Source organism: Xyrauchen texanus, chromosome 31 (genome assembly GCF_025860055.1).
Source record: "Xyrauchen texanus isolate HMW12.3.18 chromosome 31, RBS_HiC_50CHRs, whole genome shotgun sequence".
Lineage (NCBI taxonomy): Eukaryota > Metazoa > Chordata > Actinopteri > Cypriniformes > Catostomidae > Xyrauchen > Xyrauchen texanus.
The window spans coordinates 5069106-5093856 of record NC_068306.1 but is presented as its reverse complement, the minus strand read 5'-3'; the positions used below and the strand labels follow the sequence as shown (position 1 = coordinate 5093856).

At 42.9% G+C, this 24751-nt stretch overlaps 1 protein-coding gene and 1 pseudogene across 1 annotated transcript; both read right to left on the bottom strand.

Annotated features, from left to right (window-relative positions):
* Nucleotides 1–9953: 9953 nt before the first annotated feature.
* On the bottom strand, nucleotides 9954–14610 carry cnga1b (cyclic nucleotide gated channel subunit alpha 1b). Its single transcript, XM_052100865.1, has 9 exons — nucleotides 14400–14610; nucleotides 13973–14100; nucleotides 13687–13749; nucleotides 13481–13531; nucleotides 13300–13407; nucleotides 12858–12962; nucleotides 12482–12588; nucleotides 11253–12403; nucleotides 9954–10921 (listed from the first exon to the last, which is right to left on the bottom strand). The coding sequence occupies exons 2-9, from the start codon at nucleotides 14059–14061 to the stop codon at nucleotides 10640–10642; spliced, it is 1956 nt and encodes a 651-aa protein (XP_051956825.1). The 5' UTR covers nucleotides 14062–14100; nucleotides 14400–14610; the 3' UTR covers nucleotides 9954–10639.
* Nucleotides 14611–21152: 6542 nt separating this feature from the next.
* The window catches only part of LOC127625539 (alpha-2,8-sialyltransferase 8E-like), a 19541-nt pseudogene continuing 15942 nt past the window's right edge, over nucleotides 21153–24751 (bottom strand).

Sequence of the window (24751 nt, the reverse complement as noted above, 5' to 3'; positions counted from 1 at the left end):
TCTGTAACTTATTAAAATAATATGAATTTCTTTATATTTCTTTAATATTATATGTATATATATATATATATATATATATATATATATATATATATATATATATATAATTTTTAAATATTTTGTTTTACAAATTACAAACAGACCTGAGGAAAAAAACATTCTTGTTCAAAACTAGGCACAGAATTAAACAGTACTTTAGTACATAACGAAGTCATTGCAATGGCCAGGATGTTTCAAAATCCTACCAATTCTACTTGTACTCAGCTCAGAGCAAGGAGACTCCTCAAATGAATACAGTTCCTCAGGTGAGTTAGTTTGCTTTGTCCAGGGAGAGAGTTTCCCCTCTCCCCCAGATACCACCGACTCAAAGAAAGGAGAGGTCGGAAGGGAGACAGGAGTGTCAGAAAATTATTGGTCTTGAGACAGGGGAGAAACAGGCATTGCATATGGCCACAGTCTATCATAATGAACTACCTGTTCTCTTTCATTAGTGTCCAAAGGATCTATAATCCGATATGTCAGTCCTAGTTATCCACACAAATCCATCACTTACACAATCTTATAAGGTCCCTTCCAATGGGGTGCCAGCTTCATGCAGATGTCCACTGGGTTGTTGAGCCTCACCATAGCACCTACTACATAGGACTGATGTATCATGGTACAGTTTCTGCCTCTCCTGTGCATTCGTGCACTACTTAAGGCAGAGTTCAGTTTTGTCACCAATGAAGAAACAAAATCAGTATGGGACCCAGATATTTGTGATTCAAACACATGGGTAGGTATCAGCACATCAACGGGAACCCATGATTCCTGCCCATGGATCAGGAAGTATGGTGTGAAATGACTGCTGGAAAACAATCCCATTCCCTACCATAGGTAAGTAGTGTCTTAGCCAGTTGGTCAATCAATTAATGTCTGAGTAAAATGCTCTACAATTCCATCTGATTTAGGATGGTAGGGCATGGTCCGTGACTTTTTAATTCCAAGCATTTGGCAAAGGTTCTGAATGACCTCTACTTCAATCTGATGCCCCTGGTCAGAGTGAATTGTCTCAGGAATGTCATGAATCAAAATATAATCCTCAAAAAGGCAATGTGCAACAGTCTGTGCAGATTGATTAGGCAGAGCATACAAATTGACAGATTTGGTTAAATAGACCTCTACTACCAATACACATGGTTAAATGTGTTTCCAATACCTCTTTAACACCAGGCTCAGTCGCACTCAGGCCTTGTGGTTAAGGGCAGCTCTAAGATGTCCATTGCTAACCTCTCAAATGGGCGTGTTGTCTGTGACCCACCCATAGAAGCACGGTGTGTTTGCACCTTACCACAATGAGTCTGACACGCTCTGACATGTCTTCGATCATAGAAGGCCAGTAGTAGATTTGGCTCGCCTTCTTCCACATACATTCAGAGAAGACTGTACCACCATGGTGCTGCAACAAAATGTCTTGCATGAGAGCAGAGGGAACAACACACTAAATAATTGGGTCACCAGAGAGGTAGGAGACAACAGAACGGCACAGCAGTCCATTAAGAATTGAGAGACAATTAAATTCAGTCCAGAGTTTCCTTAAACATTGAGATGCTCCTCTCACATGTCTCCTTGAGGGCCTCCATTCTAACTCTACCCATATTAAGAGTTTTTATATTGAGGCCCTGAGGTTAGATGCATTATATGACAAAGCACACAGGGAAAGCAAGCCTTCTGAATTGACATTTGAGTCTGTGAGAGTCACTCCCTCTATGGGTCAATAGACCCAGGGAGCATTGAATGTCAGTATGCATTTCTGTAGAGCTCAAAACATTATTTCCAATATCTCTTTAACACCAGGCTCAGTCGCACTCAGGCCGGGTGACTCAGGATATCAAGAAAGCGCATCCGCGTTTTTGTGGCAATGTCCATCTTTATGCACAATGATCTAATGAAGTGTATCCAGCTCCAGAATACATCTCTCCCTCCTGCCAGCTGGATCATCATCAATGGACATACACCGAAGCTGCAAAATAGGACAATGATCTGTGATGATAGTGAAGGAATCAAGTCCAATGTAATGCATAAATTCTCTGACTGCCCACACAATGGCCCACATCTCACCATCAAATGTGGACCAATGCCACTGTGGGCTTCAATGCCCAGCTGGCATATGCCACCACATGTTCGAGTCCCCCTTTGTCCATCACATGTTCGATTCCCCCTTTGTCCTGGGCCAGCACAGAACCAACGGCCCATTTAGAGGCATCAGTGTAAATTTTGAAAGGCACGTTGAAATTAGGCAATGTCATAAAAGGAGCAGATGACAGCACTCCTTTCAAATGGCTGAATGATGCTTCACATTTGCTCGTCCATTCAATAGGCAAATCTCCCGTTTATGTCAAAAATACTAGAAAAGGTAGTATCCTCCCAAATATGTTCATTTCTACAAAGAAATAGTATATACGAAGAATTTCAGTCAGGATTTAGGCCTCATCACAGTACAGAGACTGCACTTATCAGAGTTACAAATGACTTGCTCTTATCATCTGATTGCGGCTGCATTTCTCTTCTAGTGCTTTTAGATCTTAGTGCTGCATTCGACACGATAGATCACGACTTTCTCTTGAATAGGCTGGAGAATTATGTTGGCATTTGTGGAGTTGCATTAGCATGGTGTAGGTCATATTTATCAGACTGCTACCACTTTGTCTATGTAAATGAGGAATTGTCAAACCAAACAAAAGTAAAATATGGAGTGCCACAGGGATCAGTTTTAGGGCCTCTGCTTTTCTCCATGTATATGCTTCCCCTGGGAGATATTATCAGGAATCGTGGAATAAGTTTCCACTGCTTACCCAACTTTATATTTCTTCAAAACCTGATGAGATTTCACAATTCTCCAAATTAGCTGTGTATCAATGAAATAAAAGATTGGATGGCCAGAAATTTCCTTCTACTCAATTCTGACCTAACAGAGGTACTAATTATTGGACCACAAATCTCTAAAAATAAGCCACTACAATATAATTTGTCTCTCGCTGGATGTACTGTTAACAGCGAAGAACTTAGGTGTTGTAACCCACACTCGCACACACAAGATGAGACAGTCACAATGTATATCAAAACTGCTTTTATTTTTATAAGAGCAGGCGAAGGTACAATAAGGAAAATCCAGAGGGAGAATGGTCGAGGAAAGCGTAGGGTCGAGAGCCGGGTAATCAGGATGAAACAGAAGGGCAAATCTACAAATAGAGTGGTCAAGGGAAGCGAGGGGTCAAGCCGGGTAATCAAATATATAGCAGGGTAATCTAGCAAGTAGAAAGGATAAACTAGGGGATCACTAGTCAGCTGGCAAAGTGCAGGGGTAAACTATACGATAACCAACAAATGAGAAATGAATGTGTAGTGGTAGATATAGTGGAAAACAGCAGTGGTGCAGGTGAAACGAATGACAGGTGATTGGGACTGTGGCAGGTGTAACTAATGTGTGGGGATTGGAAGTGCGTGAGTGCAGGTGGTCATAATGTTCAGGCTGATTGAGGCGAGTCGCGGAAGTGTCTAATACTCTGGCGATAGGGAGCGGGCATGAGTGCCCGAGGGGAGAATCGCGAGCGAGCATGAATGCTCGGGAAACTGAACTAGTGTGGGAACACGAGGGAATGGGTTGAGCCGAAGAGGTGGGATTCGTTACAGTACTCCCCCTCTGCTACTGGGCGGCTCCTGACGGCCGCTCGGTTACGAGGGCGCGACCTCTAGGAAGTGGTGCGGGGCGATCGGGATGCTGGCGGTGGTAGTCCAGTTTGAGAGCTGGATCCAAGACTTCCCTAGATCGCACCCATGATTGTTCCTCAGGTCCGTAGCCCTCCCAATCGACCAGGTACTGCAACTCGCCTCCTCGACGTCGGGAGTCAAGTAGAGCCCGGACTGTATAGGCGGGCTGGCCACCGACATCGAGTGGTGGAGGGGTGTCTGGGCTGCCGTGGGTGGAAACATAGGGCTGTAGTGCACTGGTTTGAGAAGGGACACATGAAACACAGGACAAATTTTGTAGCGGGGTGGTAAAAGTAACTTATAGGTGACGGGGTTAATACGTGACATAATTTTAAAGGGCCCAATGTATTTCGGACTTAGCTTCTTGGACGGCAGCCGGAGTCGGACGTCACGGGTGGAGAGCCAAACCCTTTGGCCCGGATGGAACAGGGGGGCAGGACGGCGTCGGCGGTCTGCCTTAGCTTTCTGGGTTTGGACCGAGCGTTGTATCGCGGTCATGGGTGGCCCTCCAGACCTGGGCGCTTCTCTGGGCCCAGGCATCCACCGCTGGAACGTCACTGGGGTTAGCCTCCCACGGAAATAGAGGTGGTTGGTAGCCGAGGACGCACTGGAAGGGGGTGAGGTGTGTAGAGGAGCTGACCAGACTGTTCTGGGCATACTCGGCCAAAGGGAGGTAGGTGTGCCAGCTGCCTTGGTTTTGGGCGCAATAGGACCTTAGGTACCTGCCTACCTCTTGGTTGAGGCGCTTGGTTTGGCCATTGGTTTGAGGGTGGTATCCCGAGGAGAAGTTGAGCTGGATGCCCAGCCTGTCGCTGAAAGCTCGCCAGAAGCGGGATGTGAACTGGGTGCCCCGATCAGAGGTGATCTCCTCGGGAATGCCAACGTTCCGGAAGACGTGGGTTATCACCAGGTCAGCCAGCTGTGTAGCGTTGGGCAACCCGGGCAGAGGGATAAGACGGCACATCTTCGAAAAACGGTCAATGACCACCAGGATCTCGGTCCGGCCGTCGGAGGGGGGCAAATCTGTGATGAAGTCCATGGCTATGTGAGACCACGGACGGTCAGGTACGGGCAATGGCTGGAGGAGACCTGCAGGAAGGTGGCGGGCGTTTTAGACTGGGCACAAACTGGACAAGAGAGGACAAAGTCAGAAATGTCGATCAACGAGTGAGGGCCACCAATATCTCTTAGCAAGCAGTTGGGTGGATCGGGTAATCCCCGGGTGGCCAGAACAAAGTGAGGTGTGTACCCACTGCATGAGCTGGGGGCGGATAGCAGTGGGGACATATACTCTGTTGAGGGGGGTCTGAGGAGGTGCGGGTTCGTCACCCTGGGCCTGTAGGATGGCCTCCGTCAGCTCCCACTGGACGGGTGCTACGACGGACGACATGGGGAGGATGTTTTCTGACCCGGGAGTCTCGGAACCACGGTCGAACAGGCGAGACAGGGCGTCCGCCTTGAGGTTCTGGGAGCCCGGACGAAAGGTTACGGTGAAGTTGAACCGGGTGAAGAACATTGCCCACCTGGCCTGCCGAGGGTTTAACCTCTTGGCTGCGCGGAGGTACTCAAGGTTCTTATGATCAGTGAAGACGACAAAGGGGAACCTTGAGCCCTCCAGCCAATGGCGCCACTCCTCCAGGGCCAGCTTGATGGCCAGCAGTTCTCGATTTCCGACGTCGTAGTTTTCCTCGGGGAGACAGCTTGTGGGAATAAAACGCACATGGTTTTAACTTGGCAGGAGTTCCGTGGGGTTGGGAGAGTACAGGCCCCACCCCTACCTCAGAGGCGTCTACCTCTACCACGAACGGGAGAGTGGGGTCGGGCTGCTGAAGGAGGTCGTGAAGGCCTCTTTAAGGGCCTGGAAGGCTTGCTGGGCAGGTGTGTTCCAGGTGAGGAACTTCGGGTTGCCCCGTGTGAGGGACGTGAGGGGTGCGGCGATTTTGCCGAAGTCCCTGATAAAACGCCGGTAGTAGTTGGCGAAACCCAAGAACCGCTGTAGTTCCTTGAGCGTGCTCGGTACGGGCCAAGACAGAACCGCAGCCACCTTGTCGGTCTCCATCTCCATGGTTCCTGCTGATAGGACATAGCCCAAGAATGAGACGGAGGGGCGGTGGAAGGCACATTTTTCGGCCTTAACAAAGAGATCATGCTCACGTAGTCTCTGCAACACCCTCGAGACGTGGACGGTGTGCTCGGAGAGCGTGGCGGAGTAGATCAGCAGGTCGTCGATGTAGACGAGAAGAAAGCGGTCTAGCATGTCTCGGAAGACGCCGTTCATGAACGACTGGAACACTGAGGGGGCGTTAGCGAGGCCATACGGCATCACCAAATATTCATAGTGCCCCTAGTGGTGATGAACGCCGTCTTCCACTCGTCCCTCTTGCGGATGCGCACGAGGTTGTACGCACTCCTGAGGTCGAAGTTTTGTGAAGACTTTCGCCTTACTGACCTGCTCGAGGGACGGTTGGATGAGAGGTAGGGGGTAGGCGAATTTCACAGTGGCCTTGTTTAGGGCCCGGTAATCGATGCAGGGGCGGAGTCCGCCATCTTTTTGCCCACGAAGAAGAAACCGGACGCCACCGGGGATGTGGACGGCCGGATGATGCCCAGCTTGAGTGCTTCATCGATATAATCCTCCATGGCCTTGGTTTCGGGCAATGTTAGAGGGTAGGCTCGGCTCTTGGGGAGTGGAGTCCCCGGGAGGAGTTCAATGGCACAGTCACTACTACGGTGGGGGAAGGCGTACCTGGGTCTCGCGAACACGTCTGCAAACGCAGAATAGTCAGGTGGGATTGTAACAGACGACTCCACTTCGGGCTCTCTTCGGAGGTGGAGGACACAGGAAGGGAAATACAGTGGGATAGGCAGTGGTTTGTCCAGCGCAACAGCTCCCCCGTGCGCCAGGAAATATGGGGGTCATGGAGCGCTAACCAGGGGTGGCCTAAAACCACAGGGTCCCTAGGGGAGTGTATAATAAAAAACTGGATTACCTCCGTGTGGAAAAGGCCCACTTGGAGGGACAATGGCATGGTCCGGAGGGTGATGAGACCTGTTCCGAGGGGTGCCCCATCCAGAGAATTGATTCTGAGGGGTGGTACGACCGGACAGAGGGGGGATGGACAGCTTCTGGACCAAGCCATCGTCTAAAAAATTCCCTGCTGCCCCGGAATCCACTAGTGCTGGGGTAGGGAAAGAGACATTGTTAAAAATCAACGTTACTGGGAGGCAGACTTGTTTTTGGGTAATGTTGAGAAAAACAGACGTTCTCACTTGGCTTCCAGAGAGAGCGCCCCGAGGGCAGAGCGGGCAGGAATTAACGCTGTGCCCCGGGTTGCCACAGTACATGCAGAGGTTCAGCTTCAGCCGTCTGGTTCACTCCGCCAGAGTTAGTGGGGCGCGGCCAAGCTGCATGGGCTCAATAGCGGAAGAGCGCTCGGAAGCTACGGGTCTAGATGGGTTGCGAGCTGTTGGAGGCTCGTGGACTACAGAAGGGCTCCGAAAAGCACGATCCCGAAGCAAATTATCCACGGTGATAGAGAGCTGTATATAGTCCTCCAGTGACAGCGACTCCCCGCGGCACGCTAACTCCATCTGGAGTCGATCATTCAACCCCAGGCGGTAAACAGTTAATAATGCCGGGTCGTTGAACCCGCTACCCGCGGCAATGGTGCGAAAATCGAGTGCGTAGGCGGCGGCCGTGCGCGACGCCTGTTTTAAAAACATGAGGCAGCTGCCGAGATCTCGGCCAGCTGACGGGGGATTAAAGACCACGGCAATTTGGTGACAGAACTGACTGTATGATAACAACAGGGGACTCTGCGCCGTCCACAATGCGGTGGCCCATTGCCGTGCTTTGCCCGAGAGCAGTGAAATAACAAAGTGCACCTTCTCACAGTCGGTTTGCAAAAGGGGTGATACATCATGTACACAGAGCATTGCATCAAAACCCCTGGCAAGCGTCCGACGAACCGTCAAACCGCTCGGGGTTTGAAAGCTCGCGGCGCTGGGGAATGCATTGGGAACATCACCAGTGGGAACATCAACGGACACAGGGACAGGTGCAGGCGGAACAGATAAAAACTGAGTAGAAATAGCACGTACCGTCTGCAGGATCTCCTGAATCTGCTGTCCCTGAGCCGCGAGAGTTCGGTCGTGTTGGCCGACCGTAGATCCCTGGGCGGAAAGCGCCGTGCAAATCCGCTCCAATGAGCTGCGGAAATCTTCAGCGGTTTCCATTGTGACTGCCTGCGGTGGGGTTGGTTATTCTGTAACCCACACTCGCATACACAAGATGAGACAGTCACAATGTATATCAAAACTGCTTTTATTTTTATAAGAGCAGGCGAAGGTACAATAAGGAAAATCCAGAGGGAGAATGGTCGAGGAAAGCGTAGGGTCGAGAGCCGGGTAATCAGGATGAAACAGAAGGGCAAATCTACAAATAGAGTGGTCAAGGGAAGCGAGGGGTCAAGCCGGGTAATCAAATATATAGCAGGGTAATCTAGCAAGTAGAAAGGATAAACTAGGGGATCACTAGTCGCTGGCAAAGTGCAGGGGTAAACTATACGATAACCAACAAATGAGAAATGAATGTGTAGTGGTAGATATAGTGGAAAACAGCAGTGGTGCAGGTGAAACGAATGACAGGTGATTGGGACTGTGGCAGGTGTAACTAATGTGTGGGGATTGGAAGTGCGTGAGTGCAGGTGGTCATAATGTTCAGGCTGATTGAGGCGAGTGTGGAAGTGTCTAATACTCTGGCGATAGGGAGCGGGCATGAGTGCCCGAGGGGGGAGAATGCGAGCGAGCATGAATGCTCGGGGAAACTGAACTAGTGTGGGAACACGAGGGAATGGGTTGAGCCGAAGAGGTGGGATTCGTTACAGGTGTTAAGTTTGATACCAATCTGTCCTTTGAAAATCAAATTACCAATGTTTGTAGAACAGCATTCTTCCACCTAAGAAATATTGCTAAATTAACGCACATGCTCTCTGTTGCTGATGCCGAAAAATTAATTCATGCGTTCACGACCGCAAGACTATTGCACAGTCTTATAGCTTTACATCAATAAAATATATCAAAATTAAGTCAAAACTAAATTAATTTCAATGCTAACTTATAAACCTTTAAAGACCTTCACTGAGCTCTGACATTGTTTATCTTTGATATATACTTCCACTGAAACCACCATCTGCGTTATTTCAACTGCATTATTTAAAAATCGTCTATAAAAGCAGAATTCCTGTTGAACAACTACATTACCTATGGTCCAGCAGAGAAAGCTTCACCAATCAGACAACTATGGCCAATGGAGCCCACAAAATAGACCGGAAGCGACCACACACTCCAATGACGAACTCTGTATTACGCAAACAAGTTTGTCTCCCTGCACTTATATATTTGTGTATTGGAACGTTTAGCAATAAACAAAAACTATATCGTTTCTATACTTATAATCAACAACCTAAATTCAATAGTTTTATATATTCCCATCGCTTTTTAGTTGTAGTTTTTACCCCGTGAAGGACGGTAAGTACACAGAGTCTTGTATCTTTGTCTTTTTAGTCCGATTTTCAAATACTTTTTGTCTCAAAACAAAGTTTGTGATTTTGCGATTAACCTTGGATCTGGTTGGTTTGGTTCATGGCTTATAACTCTTTAATAGAGGATTTTATGAAAAACCTATGCAAACAAATATGTTGTGAATGTGGAGAATTAGAAACTTTGGAACACATTACATTAAGATGCAATCAATATTCAATGGAAAGAAATATGAGAACTTATTGATTATTGGGGAAAGGACTAGAAGATTTGTGAATTGTAGGGTAGTTATGGACTTTTTGAGAAACAGGACTTGACCAAAGAATATAACAATGTGAAATATTAATAAAAATACAGAGGGATATATAAAAATAAATACTGATAAACACCCTGGGTGATGTGATCCGGGCATGAGGAGCTGAACACGCAGAAGCCCGGATCACGCATTGCAGAGGTGAACATACACAACATAACACAATATGTAGTAAAGTTAGTCACTATGTTGGATGCACAATTAACAGTAGGTGGTGGTATCTGCTTATGGCATCAATCCTCCATTTAACTAAAAGAAGAAGACACGACCGCCTGCCTTTCACCTTATGACACACATCATGAGCGAGGCCCTTAAAATCAGAAGCAAACATCATGTACTTGTGTCTGATTGCAAATGCTTTATTGACTAAATGTTTGACATTTTACAGCCCATTTAGTGACATTCATACAGCACATCATTTTACTGTTTCTCGCAAAATATTAATGTTGATGAAAAAGGTTTTGAGTGGAACTAGATCATACACACTCAAACTAACAGTTTTATTTGATCTTTATTTTCTCTCATGAAAGACACAGCAAATTTACAGAATAAACATCAGTGATATGTCCATAACATGATTCAATCAAGTACTAACCACAAATAAATCTGGCCTCTATGAACTATTTCTTGTAAAACTGATCACCTTTACAATATGTTACATTTGCATTTTACCTGTTGTAGGTAAAGGAATGAACAAAACAAATTGGCAGATGTCTTCATTGTACTTATGCTCAAACACACATCCTAGTTGAAAAGACCAGTTTACACCAGTATGACTCTCCATGCAGCCCAAGGCTGGTTTATACTGGTCTAGACTCATGGCAGAATCCCAAATTGAAGATCAGCATCCATAACACAACATATGCTGGTGACTGGCTATACTGGTCTTTTCAACAGTGATTGCTGTGGTTGACTGACAGCACTGGGTAAAGCTGCTCTTGGGCAGGAGCAGATCCACAAAAATCCAGTCACGCCCTCTTCCCTATAAAGTAGGACCACAGATACGCAAGGCTTCTTTTTAATATCCTAAAACTTCTACTTCTCCTCCGGTTTGTCTTCATCTTTTTTTTCCTCTGGTTCCTCGTCTTTCTTCTCTGGGATTACTGGTTCTGGCTCCACACCACCAGATGCAGTGATCTTCTTTTCTAATTTAGTGACACGCTTCTTGAGTTTCCCCTGTGCAGCCTCGTGTTCAGCTAACAGGCGAGCAAAACGTGTCTGCAGTTTGTCCAGCACACTGCCGATTTTGATGACCTTCTCCTCCATGTCTTTGGGGTCGGGCCCCTGCTTGGCCAACTCCAAATCCAGCAGATTGTCCTAGGGAAGATAAAGGGGAAATTCATAAAATTATTCATAAAATAGAGTTGTTCTATTCTAGTGCTAGTGCATCCACACCTTGATACAAATCTGCAGAATAAACGGGCCAACATCAAAGTTTCTGCAAAAAAGATTTTATGGGCATCATCTATAAAATGTGGATAAGGATATTTGAAGTCCTTATTTTTACAGTTTCCCCCATAAAATAAGCACTAATGAGACCTGTTGAAGTGGTTGTTTTCCTTCTAGCTTGTCCATTAGCTTTAAACTTCATGCTAACCCAAATCCTAATCCTAAACCTTTAATTCCTTATGCTAATTCAACCTGATACCTTCATAAGGATCTGTCGTCCTTTCTCCTCCAGCATGGCCTTTGCATCTGGATATTCGGTCAGCGCCTCCATTAGGTCATCTTTGGAAAGGCAGAACAGGTCTGAATAGCCAATGCTGCGGATGTTGGCGGTTCTGCGATTTCCCGCCTTACTGCCTTTGATGTTGAGGATGCTGATCTCTCCAAAGTAACTGCCATCACTAAGTACAACAAACTGTGTGACTCCATCATCGGCCACCACGGCAAGTTTTCCTTCTTTGATGATGTACATCTCACGGCCAATGTCACCCTTCTTGCAGATGTAGTCACCCGGGCTGTACACCTGGGGCTGCAACTTCAGTACCAGCTCGACCAACAGTCCGGCCTCACAGTCGGCAAAGATCCGAACCTTCTTCAGAGTATCCAAGTGGACGTTTATAGCAATCTCCGCTCTCAGCTTGTCAGGCAGGAACTTGAGTACCTCTCTCTCGTCTACTGCTTTCTTATTGGTCCACAAGTAATCAAACCATTTGATGACCCGTTTCTCCAAGTCCTTTGTGACCTTCCGAAAACTCATGTACTGCTTAATAGCATCAATGCGAGACTGGAAATTTGCTCGAGCTGCGTTTGCGTTCGTGATCATGGAGCCCACGTTACCGACAATGGTGGCAAAAATTAACACGCCAACCAGGAAATCAGTCACCACAAAGAAGTATTCAGAGTTTTCGACAGGTGGTGGTGTCTCTCCGATGGTGGTGAGCGTCAGGGTAGACCAGTACATGCTGTAAGCGTACTTTCTCACTAACCGCCCAAACTCAGGGTCTGAGGTGTCTGGGTACACAAAGGCATCTGCTCCAAAGCCAATGGCCTTGGAGAATGAGTAATACATGCAGGCATTCCAGTGGATGATGATCACAATGTACATGACGAGGTTGGAGATTCGGAACACGTTGGGAAAGTTGGTCCGTGTTTCCGTGCGCTGGAAAAACTCAAACAAGCGATTGATTCTTAACAGCTTATTCATGCGAATCTCAGGGTAGTTCATGCCAAAGAACAAGTAGAAAAGGTCTGTTGGGACCATGGAGGCCAGGTCCAGTTTGAACTGTACACTCTGCCTGTAGCGATCTCTAAGCTTCTTCTCATCTTTTACTAAGAGACCCTGCTCCAGGTATCCTACAAACACAAACATTTAAACCCACTTAGTGTTAAATATGAAGGAGCTGATAAGAAGCTGAAGGAGCCGGAGCTCACCTGTTCTGGTCCTGAACAGCATGTCGGCCAGATACACCATATCAGATACATAATCCAGAATGAACCAGTATATCAAATAATCTCCCTGCAATTCCTCAAAACACGCTCTGAGAGACACAGAGAGAGTCAGACATGTTATTGGATGTCAAGCGAAGAGCTGCGTCTTTCTTGAGAAGTTCCCACTACTGGACTAAACAGCCACAATAACCCTATAACAAAGACCAATGTGTTGTTGTTTGTGATGCTCAAGGAGGATTTGGCTTTTTATGTACACACTTTGGTTTTTCCACACATGTTGTCTGATGTATGTACAAATGAACATAAAACATCTAGAAGTACTGCTCTTCATCTGTGATATGAAGGTAAGATCAGGCACCTGGCTATGATGAGAATCCAGTTGTACATCACAGGACACGTGATCACAAACAGCCAGTTGTAGTACATGTTTCCAGCTGGATCTACAACATAAATCTCCTTCGGTCTGGAACACAAAATCAGATTTAAGACTGGTTAGAATATAAATGTAGACGAGCACACAAGCCTTCATGATTCTGAATGGTCAAGTCATTTCTTTGACACAAAACAGAACAGCATAAGAATGTTTGATCACAAGTTTTCAAACAGATCCCAAACTCAGGCTACTGACTGAGCCAATGTTGTTATTGTATATCTGACTGCTCAAACAAACAAACTGCATTTCTGTTTGGTGCCACTAAAATCTGAAATGACACACTCAATCAATTAATAACATCAACGATAAATAGATAAAGACAATCTAGTGCAGCAATTACTAAAAATATTAACAGAGATGAACATACTCTTCTTTCTTTTCTTCTTTCTTTTCTTTAGGCTTCTCTTTCTCCTTCTCTTTTGCCTCTTTCTTCTTCTTCTCTGTCTTTTCCTTTTTCTCTTTCTTCTCTTTTTTCCTGAAACAACACACATATCTGGAGTAGTTGGTCACACACAGCTAAGAATAAAACAAATGTTATCTCATCTTACTCTTTCTTCTTGTTTTTCATCTTTTCTTTTTTCATTTTCTTTTCTTCCTCTCTGTAAATAGAAAGCAAACTAATGATTAAAATATTTTACAGTAATGCCTTGTAAGAGTGTGTGTATTGTGTTGTGAAATTGTTTGTGTATTAGTGTTGCATTGAATGTGTTTTTTAAGTGTGTATTTGTTTGTCATAGTGTGTTTGTTAACTCACTCTTCGTTGTTATTGTTGTTGTTGATGTTAAAGTAAGTTCCAGCATCTCTATGTTTATTCTCTCTTCAGAAAAACAGACACACATTTATAAATCATCAACACAATTACAGTCTATTAATCTTCATATTACTGAGCAACAGATAATCCAACCAGTTATATCCACTAACAATTGGTTAATTTAGTACACAATTAAACAACCCATCAATAATTCGTCAATTATTTACCACATTAAAAGATTTCTATCTAATACAAACCAAATATCCATCACCCATAATGCATTGCTCACATAATTTCCACTGTGTTGCCCATGGTAACCTCATCCAACCCCTCCATGAGAGTCCTGGGTGTGTCCAGAGGTCTCACTCGAACGGACATCACAGCTGATTGGTCAGGCCACCAGTCCGTCACACAGTACTGGAACAAGCTTTATATTTAAAAAACTATACATATGTCGATTACAATTCAGTATAAAAAAATAAATTGTTCATTTAATTGAGAAATGTCATTGTTGGAAAGGTTAATTCAAGTCTACTGAGCCATTTGAATGTAGTTTGTTACAGAAATGTCTCAGATGAATAAACAAAACATGCAACTCTGGATTCCTGAAACAGGATTAAAATATGTCAATATTTTATAAACAGACACAACAGAGTGTAATTAAAATAAGCCTGAATGCAGTAAAGTATAAAGTGAGTCAATGAAGGATCACTCACCTCTAGCCGACTTCACACACACCTGAAGACTGCTATGACATCATCACAGGTGTGCCAGCAAACAAATGAACTCATTCTCTCTCTCTCTCTCACACACACACACACACACACACACACACACACACATACACACTTACTATGTGAAAAAGTCTTTCTAATACAGCTGGAATGGGGCTAATTTTGATCAGAACTCCCAAACGATCACGAACTGAGAGAGGACTTCAAATGGGTGCTGTAGGATTTAGGATTATACAAGATGATAATGACAGTCACTAGGTCTCACACACACACACACACACACACACACACACACACACACACACACACACACACAGTCGTGTTTCCATGTTTTATGGGGACTTTCCATAGACATAATGGTTTTTATACTGTACAAACTTTATATTCTATCCCCTAAACCTAACCCTACCCCTAAACCTAACCCTCACAGAAAACATTCTGCATTTTTACATTTTCAAAAAACATAATTTAGTATGATTTATAAGCTGTTTTCCTCATGGGGACCGACAAAATGTCCCCACAAGGTCAAACATTTCGGGTTTTACTATCCTTATGGGGACATTTGGTCCCCACAAAGTGATAAATACATGCTCACACACACACACACACACACACACACACACACACACACACACACACACAAACACAGACACACACACACACACACACACACACACACACACACACACATGCACATGTTGGGTTTCCATGTTTTATGGGGAATTTTCATTGACATAATGGTTTTTATACTGTACAAACTATATATTCTATCCCCTAAACCTAACCCAACCCCTAAACCTAACACAACCCCTAAACCCAAAACAACCCCTAAACCTAACACAACCCCTAAACCCAAAACAACCCCTAAACTTAACACAACCCCTAAACCCAACACAACCCCTAAACCAACACAATCCCTAAACCCAACACATCCTCTAAACCCAACACATCCCCTAACCCTAACACAACCCCTGAACCCAACACAAACCCTAAACCTAACACAACCCCTAAACCCAACACAACCCCTAAACCTAACACAACCCCTAAACCTAACATAACCCCTAAACCCAACCCAACCCCTAAACCCAACACAACCCCTACACATAACATAACACAACCCCTAAACCCAACACAACCCCTAACCCTAACCCAACCCCTAAACCCAACACATCCCCTAAATCCAACACAACCCCTAAACATAACATAACACAACCCCTTCTGCATTTTTACCTTTTCAAAAAACATAATTTAGTATGATTTATAAGCTGTTTTCCTCATGGGGACCGACAAAATGTCCCCACAAGGTCAAAAATTTCGGGTTTTACTATCCTTATGGGGACATTTGGTCCCCACAAAGTGATAAATACACGCTCACACACACTTACACACAAACACTTACTCAAACACATACATACACACACACACAAAAACACACATGTTGTGTTTCCATGTTTTATGGGGACTTTCCATAGACATAATGGTTTTTATACTGTTCAAACTTCATATTCTATCCCCTAAACCTAACCCTACCCCTAAACCTAACCCTCACAGAAAACTTTCTGCATTTTTACATTTTCAAAAAACATAATTTAGTATGATTTATAAGCTGTTTTCCTCATGGGGACCGACAAAATGTCCCCACAAGGTCAAAAATGGTTTTACTATCCTTATGGGGACATTTGGTCCCCACAAAGTGATAAATACACGCTCACACACACAAACACACACACACACACACACACACACACACACACACACACTCAAACACATACATACACTCTCACACACACACAGATGCATCTGTAACATGGGATCGTGAGTGAAGCATTTCAAAGATACAATACATTCCTCGTTGTCAATACTGCATCTGAAATTGTCAGTTTGATTGAGATATTTGAAAACGACCTTTGAGCAACAATTTATCAGTTCAATATAAAACTTGTTTGACGTTAACCCTTTCTTTCGATGTGTGTGTTATTGTTGTAGTGTGTGTTGTGTTGTTCACCTTGAGGGCAGCAGATACAGGGATCATCTGATAATGTGCACGGTCAGCTCTCTGCACTAATGACCCATAAACCTGTTAATCCTGTAGGGTTCAGAATAACTCAACACTCTTTACGAGAGGAAGCAGATTCAGTCATTTCACAGTACAGCATAATCACTTGTCTTACACTTGTCTAATAGTTCTTTTGTATGTTTTATCATATCTTCTCTTGAAGAGCATGACATTTTCAAAGGCTCTTGGATTCTCAGATGTGTGTGTTCTTCTGTGTATTTGTCAGTGCAAGACTTCAGTTACAGAAATCAAAATAAAGAAACAAATAAGAACAAACTTAAAAGAACTTTATTTGTGTCATGGAGTGAAAAGCACCCATTTAACTGACTATTTTTCTCCACAGAACTTTTAGATAAAACTTTCAATAAACCCTAATCAATAAATAAAATCTGGAATCAATAAATGTTTTTACAGACACAGTTTCTCTGGTGAGGACACGGGATGGCACCAAATGTTTGTAAAGGGAGCTGTTGAACAGTTATTATATCAGGGTCAGAGGTCACCCGTTTGGACAGGAAATGGAAAGTTCTCATGGTCCCCATAAAGATATATCATGAATTCAATCGAACTCCAAATATATCTGAAGACAAATAATAGAAACAAGAGGTTAAGTTTTGATAAGCATCATTCAGTCGCCTTGCAATTCTCATTAGTTTTGTGTCTGATAATATATAACAAGTGTCTCTCTCTCTCTGTGTGTGTGTGTGTGAATATGAATGTGTGTGTGTGAGTGTGTGCATGTGTGTGTGTGCGAGTGTGTGAACGTGCGTGGGGCACTCATACATCTTCCACTTTCTCATTTGCCTTAAATGGCAATAATAATGAAAGCCGTCATTTTACGCTAATCTATAATCAAAAGATCTATAATACATTCTCCGCTGATGTGTTTTTACTAAAGTGCCCATTTTCACGTACAGGTTACATTTGGTTGTTATACTGTAATTTAAAATATGAGAAGTGGATGCTGCTGTACTACAGTGACATGACAGAGAATTACAATATCACACAGAGTTTACAGTGAATAACCTGACACTGCATTGGCTGGTGTGAAATGAACAGCTCTGATTGGCTGGTGTGAAATGAACAGCTCTGATTGGCTGGTGTGAAATGAACAGCTCTGATTGGCTGGTGTGAAATGAACAGCTGTGATTGGCTGGGGTGAAATGAACAGCTCTGATTGGCTGGGGTGAAATGAACAGCTCTGAATGGCTGGTGTGAAATGAACAGCTCTGATTGGCTGGGGTGAAATGAACAGCTCTGATTGGCTGGTGTGAAATGAACAGCTCTGATTGGCTGGGGTGAAATGAACAGCTCTGAATGGCTGGTGTGAAATGAACAGGGCTACGTTCAGCGCCGACAAAACGTTGCACAACGTTTTTTAAACAGAAACGGTGATGCGTTGAACGCACTGTTCTGATGACGCAAGAGTTGCAACTATGGCAGCTGAGAAGGCCATTCTTTGTGTTCTTTGTGAAGAATTTTCGGAGCCTGATGAAGTCGGTATAAATATGTGTTTAATACTGCAAAATATGCCCCATGTTACAGTTACTGCACTTGCCGCCTCAGAACACGAGAGAACTTCCCAATCGAGTGAAGGGATTTGTGGAAACTGTGGTTCCTAATTATTGTGATACAACATTTGCCTCGCATTTTAGGATGAAAAGACAAACATTTCAGGTGAATGATAATCCACTTCTTACCTCCGAGAGAAGTTATGATCTGTATGACCTTGTTTTGTTATTGCTTATCATTATTGCTGATCACTGTTGTTTTGCTATATTATTGTAATATTTACCATAATATAATCAGAGGAGTATAGAAAAGTTTATGAAATGGTCACTTCACAATTCAACAGCAAAATATATAGAGATGTGTAGCGTTTAATCAGTGTTTAGCAAACCTTCCTAAGGAAAGGACCACAAGACATTGCAATTACAAAATATTTTGACAGACTTAAAGTTCCAGATCTATACCTGTGATTTTATTATTTCAGTTATATTGCCTGTAATGTAAGTAAACATGTGCAAACAAAATACTTGCTCTTAATTAATTTATTTTGCTGTTAAGTACATTTACTTACAAATTCCACTGTATAAAGCAATATGTGCATCAGTGTGTATACAACAGTCATAGCAAGATTTGTCTCATCTTATTTACAGCATCATAGGGATGTAGAAACTTCTAATATAAATGCTGCATATACTTTTCTACAGGCTCTCTGTGAGAAAGTTGGTTCTTTCCTTCTAAACAGAACCTTGGACATCCCCAAACAATTGCTGTGCTCTATTTGGTTGTTGGCAACCCAAGAGAGCTTCAGGGGTGTTGCAGACCGGTTTGATATGTCAAAAGGAACCCTTCATTATATTTTTTTGGATATTTGCATGGTCCTTTGTACACTGAGTAACCAATACATTCAATGGCCCAGAGAGGATGAGTTTGCAAACCTGGCAAATGGCTTTCAGGACAAAACTGGCTTTCCTGGAGTCATTGGAGCAATCGATGGCACACACATTCCCATCCTAGCACCCACATTCCATAGAAACAGTTACATAAACAGGAAAGGACATGCAAGTATTCAACTCCAAGCAGTGTGTACATCACAGATGAGGTTCCTGGATGTGTACACTGGTTGGCCAGGGTCTGTGCACGATGCTAGAGTGTTTCGAAACTGCCCATTAAATAGCCATCTCCAGGATGTGATGAGAAGTGACTACCACCTGCTTGGAGACTCTGCATACCCACTCAGCACATCTCTCATTACACCATACAGAGATAATGGGCACTTGTCCCAAAGACAGAAAAAATTTAACACAGTCCACAGCTCCACCAGAGTTGTGATAGAAAGGGCATTTGGCCTTCTAAAGGGAAATGGAGACGACTAAAATACTTGCCCATGGGAGACCTTAAAAAGTCCCAGTGGTTATCACAGCTGCGTGTGTTTTACACAATTTCCTCTTGAGGGAGGAAGGCCACCAAATGGAGGATTGTGAAGAAGTGGATGGCAACAATGACAATGATTGTGAAGCAGGATACCCTGAAAATACTTCAGGTCAAAGAAAAAGGGATGAACTTGCTTTATTTTTGGTGGAAGATGATTAAAGTTTATGTTTAACTCATTCTTATTGTGTACACCTAAGTTTTCAGAAGTTTTTGTTTCATAACAGAATGGAAGTAAAATAATGAATAAAAAGCCACAAATGTGAGGTGATCAATATTGCATTTATATCTCTCAGCATATATACTGTACATCATGTAATTAAACAAACAAAATAGAACCCAACCATCAGCAGAATGTAGAAAAAGGAGAAAACCCAAATTACTATTTCTTCGTCAAAGCAGAAACAAAATCTTTTAGGATGTTGTTACGTTCACTTGCCACTTCCACTGCTTGTTTTTGCAGGCTTATGACTTCTGACATCTGCCTCCTTTGCTCATTGACATACTGTTCAAACCACTCAGGTGCTTCAGACTTGCGCTTTCTCCTTTTGCTACAATCTGCTGATGCCTTAGGTTGTGAATTTGATGATTGTGAATTTGATGATTGTGAAGAAGCCTCTATGTGGAAAAAAAAAGAAAAAAAAGTTTAAACTTGGTGGCCTTAAAATGGTAATGATGAAGGCAGCAAACATCACTTGCCTCTAACAAATACATTTTTTGGTTCTCACATGGACACATCTCCTCTAAATTTGAGTCATGTACCAACAAAGCTTCTTTAAACATCCAGTTAACCCAGATTCTAATTACCTGAGCCACACAATAGACATCCTTTAAATAAAGCTGTTAGCAACCCTACCAAGTTATGGAGTAAAAATAGATGCCAACATTGGAGCTACTATGTATCCAACATGGATGCTAATGTGAGACCATCACAGAGTGATTTAATTAAAACCTACAATTAACATCCAATAATGTTTACATAATAATATTTTTAGTAAATCATGAATAACATTTTCTTTGAATCTGGTGTGCTAATTCAGGTTGATGTGGCACAAAAAAAAATTAAGTGATTAATCAACTATTGATAATCAATGATGCCATCTACATTGGAAATATCTGTTGCAACGACAATATGCATGTGTCCCATTTCATTTTGTGCTGCACATGCTGGCACGTCTACACAAATGGTTTAGAACATTCGTGCCCGGTGTAGACAGCCTCAAGTTGGTGCGGCAAATTGCGTCAATGGATGCTCCCAGTGTAGACAGCATGTAAGTTTACATTATAATGAAAATCTCCATTTGAACAACATGAGGATGAGTAAATGATGACAGAATTTTAATGTTTGGTTATCCATTTTACTACGATGTGTGTGTTTACCTGAGCAGCATCGCCTTCTTCTGAGCTGTCAGAATCTGACTTCAATAAAATGAATTCATTCATTAATGATTTCATATCCACCAGTTTAAATACAGATATTGAACTGATCAGAGATCAGACAAACAGAGATAATTATACAAACACACTTACTATTACAGCCTGCTGGATAAATGAATACACCTGAAATCACAAACATTCATCAAAATTAATCTCCACAAAAACATAAATGGAGAAATGTGTGTTTTGTGATAAGTTGATGTTTTCCCCGTTTGACCATCAATAGTAACATAATCAAAAAATGTCTAGTGTATGAAGATTGAAAGATTGAGTTTTCAGTAGCTCTGCTTTAGTTCTGTATAATTCTACAGTCTCTCATTTACCTGCTGAGGGACATTTGATGGGAGGAAATACGACATCTGCTTTTAAACAGAGAGAGAGAGAGAAACACATCAGCACTGAATGGAGACAAAGTTTCAGAATGTGAATTCAGATGTCGCGTGACCTGCGCCTGCAGAGCCGGAGACTCCAATGGGAGGGTGTGAAGATTAGGGGCAGGGCTGGGGGCGGAGTTACTGGCAGAGACATGGGTGGGGACAGGGGCGGAGCGTGTTACAGGCTGGAGAAATGCACTGTTTGCTTTTAAAGACTCAAACATACGACTACGGCTCATCTAAGGAGAAAAATCACCCAATGAAAGCAGATTCAGAGCAGAAAAAAAAGAGCAAATTCTTCCCATTTTCTCGTACACAAACTCACCTTGCTGTTGTCTGCTGGTGCAGTGTGTGTTATTTGTGTGTTGTGGTCAACAGTGGTCACTGGCATAAGAAGTGTGTGTTGTTGATACGGACCCACAACTGAAACTGGATAGAGCATGACAGTGAAGCCCTGTGCTGTGGGAAACTGCAAACATACACATGATCATTACCCATTAACGTTTGCAGATATAATGTGTCAGTTGGTTTTTAGAGCAGATACACACACACACACACACACACTCTCTCTCTCTCGCTCTCTCTCTCTCACACACTCTCCCTCTCTCACACATACACATACACACACTCTCTCTCTCTCTCTCTCTCTCTCACACTCTCCCTCTCTCACACATACACAAACACACACATACACACACTCTCTCTCTCTCTCTCTCTCTCTCTCTCTCATTCACCCTCTCACTCTCTCTCTCACCCTCTCATTCTCTCTCACACACACAAACACAATCTCTCTCTCTCTCTCTCTCTCTCTCTCTCACACTCTCCCTCTCTCACACATACACAAACACACACATTCTCACCCTCTCATTCTCTCTCACACACACAAACACAATCTCTCTCTCTCTCTCTCTCTCTCTCTCTCTCTCTCACACTCACACACTCACACAGACACATATTATTTAAAAAACAAACTGTAAATCTTGATCCACAAACACGCGCACACATAGTCAATTCAATTCAAAATGCTTTATTGGCATGACTGTACATATTACAATATTGCCAAAGCTTGGAACACATAGAATGATTATAAAGACATCAAAATAATAAAGTATATAACTTAAATTTAAATGTACAAATTAAATTCATTGTACAAATTAACAGAGTAACAGATTACAATATCTGTGAACATTCGATACCACAGTGTTTTAAAACAAACTGTAAATCTTGATCCACATACACACCCAAACACACACTCTCTCTCTCACACACACACCCAAACACACACTCTCTCTCTCACACACACACCCAAACACACACTCTCTCTCAAACACACACACTCTCTCTCAAACACACACACTCTCTCTCAAACACACACACTCTCTCTCAAACACACACACACACACACACACACACACACACAGTATTCAGTGGAAGTATTCCAAACACACACATCGTCAACAGGATCTCCAGCATCTGTTCAGATCTGTAAAAATATGACATGATTTTCAAAAACAGACAGATCTCTTGAGAGAACAGCAAAATGTCACACACACTCAGAGTTCTGCTGTGATAGTCTGTGTGCAAGTGAATTTGAAGAGTACAACCACACACACATTACATCTGTCAGACTGAGAAACAGACATTCTGTAACCACAGACAGATTACAGACACACCTGAACCATTTTTGGTGGATTGAACTGGAGTCAAATTAGTAAATTATAGTGTCTGAGAATGTTTTGACCTGTACTGACAAGTACAGGTCAAAACACACACACACACACACACACACACACACACACACACACGCTTGTGTTTCCATGTTTTATGGGGACTTTCCATAGACATAATGGTTTTTATAATGTACAAACTTTATATTCTATCCCCTAAACCTAACCCTACCCCTAAACCTAACCCTCACAGAAAACTTTCTGCACTTTTACATTTTCAAAAAACATAATTTAGTATGATTTATAAGCTGTTTTCCTCATGGGGACCGACAAAATGTCCCCACAAGGTCAAACATTTTGGGTTTTAGTATCCTTATGGGGACATTTGGTCCCCACAAAGTGATAAACACACACACACACACACACACACACACACACACACACACACACACACACACACACACACACACGTTGGTCTACCTATCATTATGAGGACTTTCCATAGACATAATGACTTTTATACTGTATAAACTATAGATTCTATCCTCTAAACCTAACACAAACCCTAAACCTAACCCTCACAGAAAACCTTCTGTATTTTTACATTTTCAATAAAACATTGTTTAGTATGATTTTTAAGCGATTTGAATTATGGGGACACTAGAAATGTCCTCATAAAATCACATTTATAGCATAATAACCTTGTAATTACTAATTTGTAACTTACAAAATTGTCCTCGTAAATCACAAAAACACGCACGCACGCACACACACACACACACACACACACACACACACACACACACACACACACACACACACACACACGTTTACAGCAATTTAATTAAACAGAGTTCAATGAATTTCTGAATTCAGTGATAAGCCTTGTGATAGGGACTAATGCACCCACAAGGTGAATCATACCGGAGATAAGGGATGGCATCAGGGTTAGATGTTTAGTCAGAAATACTGTCTAAAAGCAATCATAAAAACAATGTTACATAAAAAAACTGCCAAAAACTCAGTATACATCTTGTTTGTCCCTATATTGGCAGGTGCCTTAAAACAAAAATTTTCCCAACTTTGCAAATTGGAACAAACTCATTTTAATCAAATTAAACCTTACCTCCCCCTTCTTAAATGCAATACCTTTAAAACAAAGCAAATAAATACAATAAATGGGATGGATAAAAACGTTTGCACAATCAAACCCCAGTAAATTTTTTAATGGTTGAGAAAGATAATAAATAAGTCCTTTGAACACAGTAAAATTCTGTGATGGGAGACTGCTCCACAGGCTCACCATCACAAACATTTATAGTTAAATGTTTTTTGAAAACATCCTAATTCAACTACCTCCCTTCTGTCACTGTTCCAAAAAAAAGGTTCCAGTCCTATGCCTATCTGTACCCCCCAGATGGTCTCTGAGACTTTTGGCTATTAGGTTAAAACTTTTAGATTTTTCCTACAGTCCATCCTTGTTCTAAAGAGAAATTCCTGTCTGTGCCTATTTGTGCCCTCCAGATGGCCTTAGGGACATGCGGCAACTAGGTTTAAAATTTTTCCAGGAGAAGGATCCCGAGAAAAATGTAGGGAATTTCGTGCGCACAACCTTTTATTACAAACTAAATCCTATATTTGCCTAATCTAACACCCCCCCCAGATGGTCTTAGCAATATACAGCCCCAGATGGCCCTAGAGATATGTGGCAAGCAGGCTTTTAAGGGAAGATCCTAAAATGATCCTAAGACCCCATTCAGACTACCCCCAGAAAGTATTTTTAAAGGGGAATATTAGTGACACCTCATCAGTAGTAAGCCCCAGAATCTTCAGGCGTTTCAGCCTCTTCTTACTATACACCCT

Bases quoted from the DNA above. Each gene is read 5' to 3' on its own strand.
- cnga1b (XM_052100865.1), bottom strand. From the start codon at position 14,061: ATGTCCGTTCGAGTGAGACCTCTGGACACACCCAGGACTCTCATGGAG. The intron at 13,532-13,686 runs GTGAGTTAACAA...TTCTATTTACAG, and splicing joins AACAACAATAACAACGAAGA to AGAGGAAGAAAAGAAAATGA. The intron at 10,922-11,252 runs GTATCAGGTTGA...TATCTTCCCTAG, and splicing joins GACGACAGATCCTTATGAAG to GACAATCTGCTGGATTTGGA.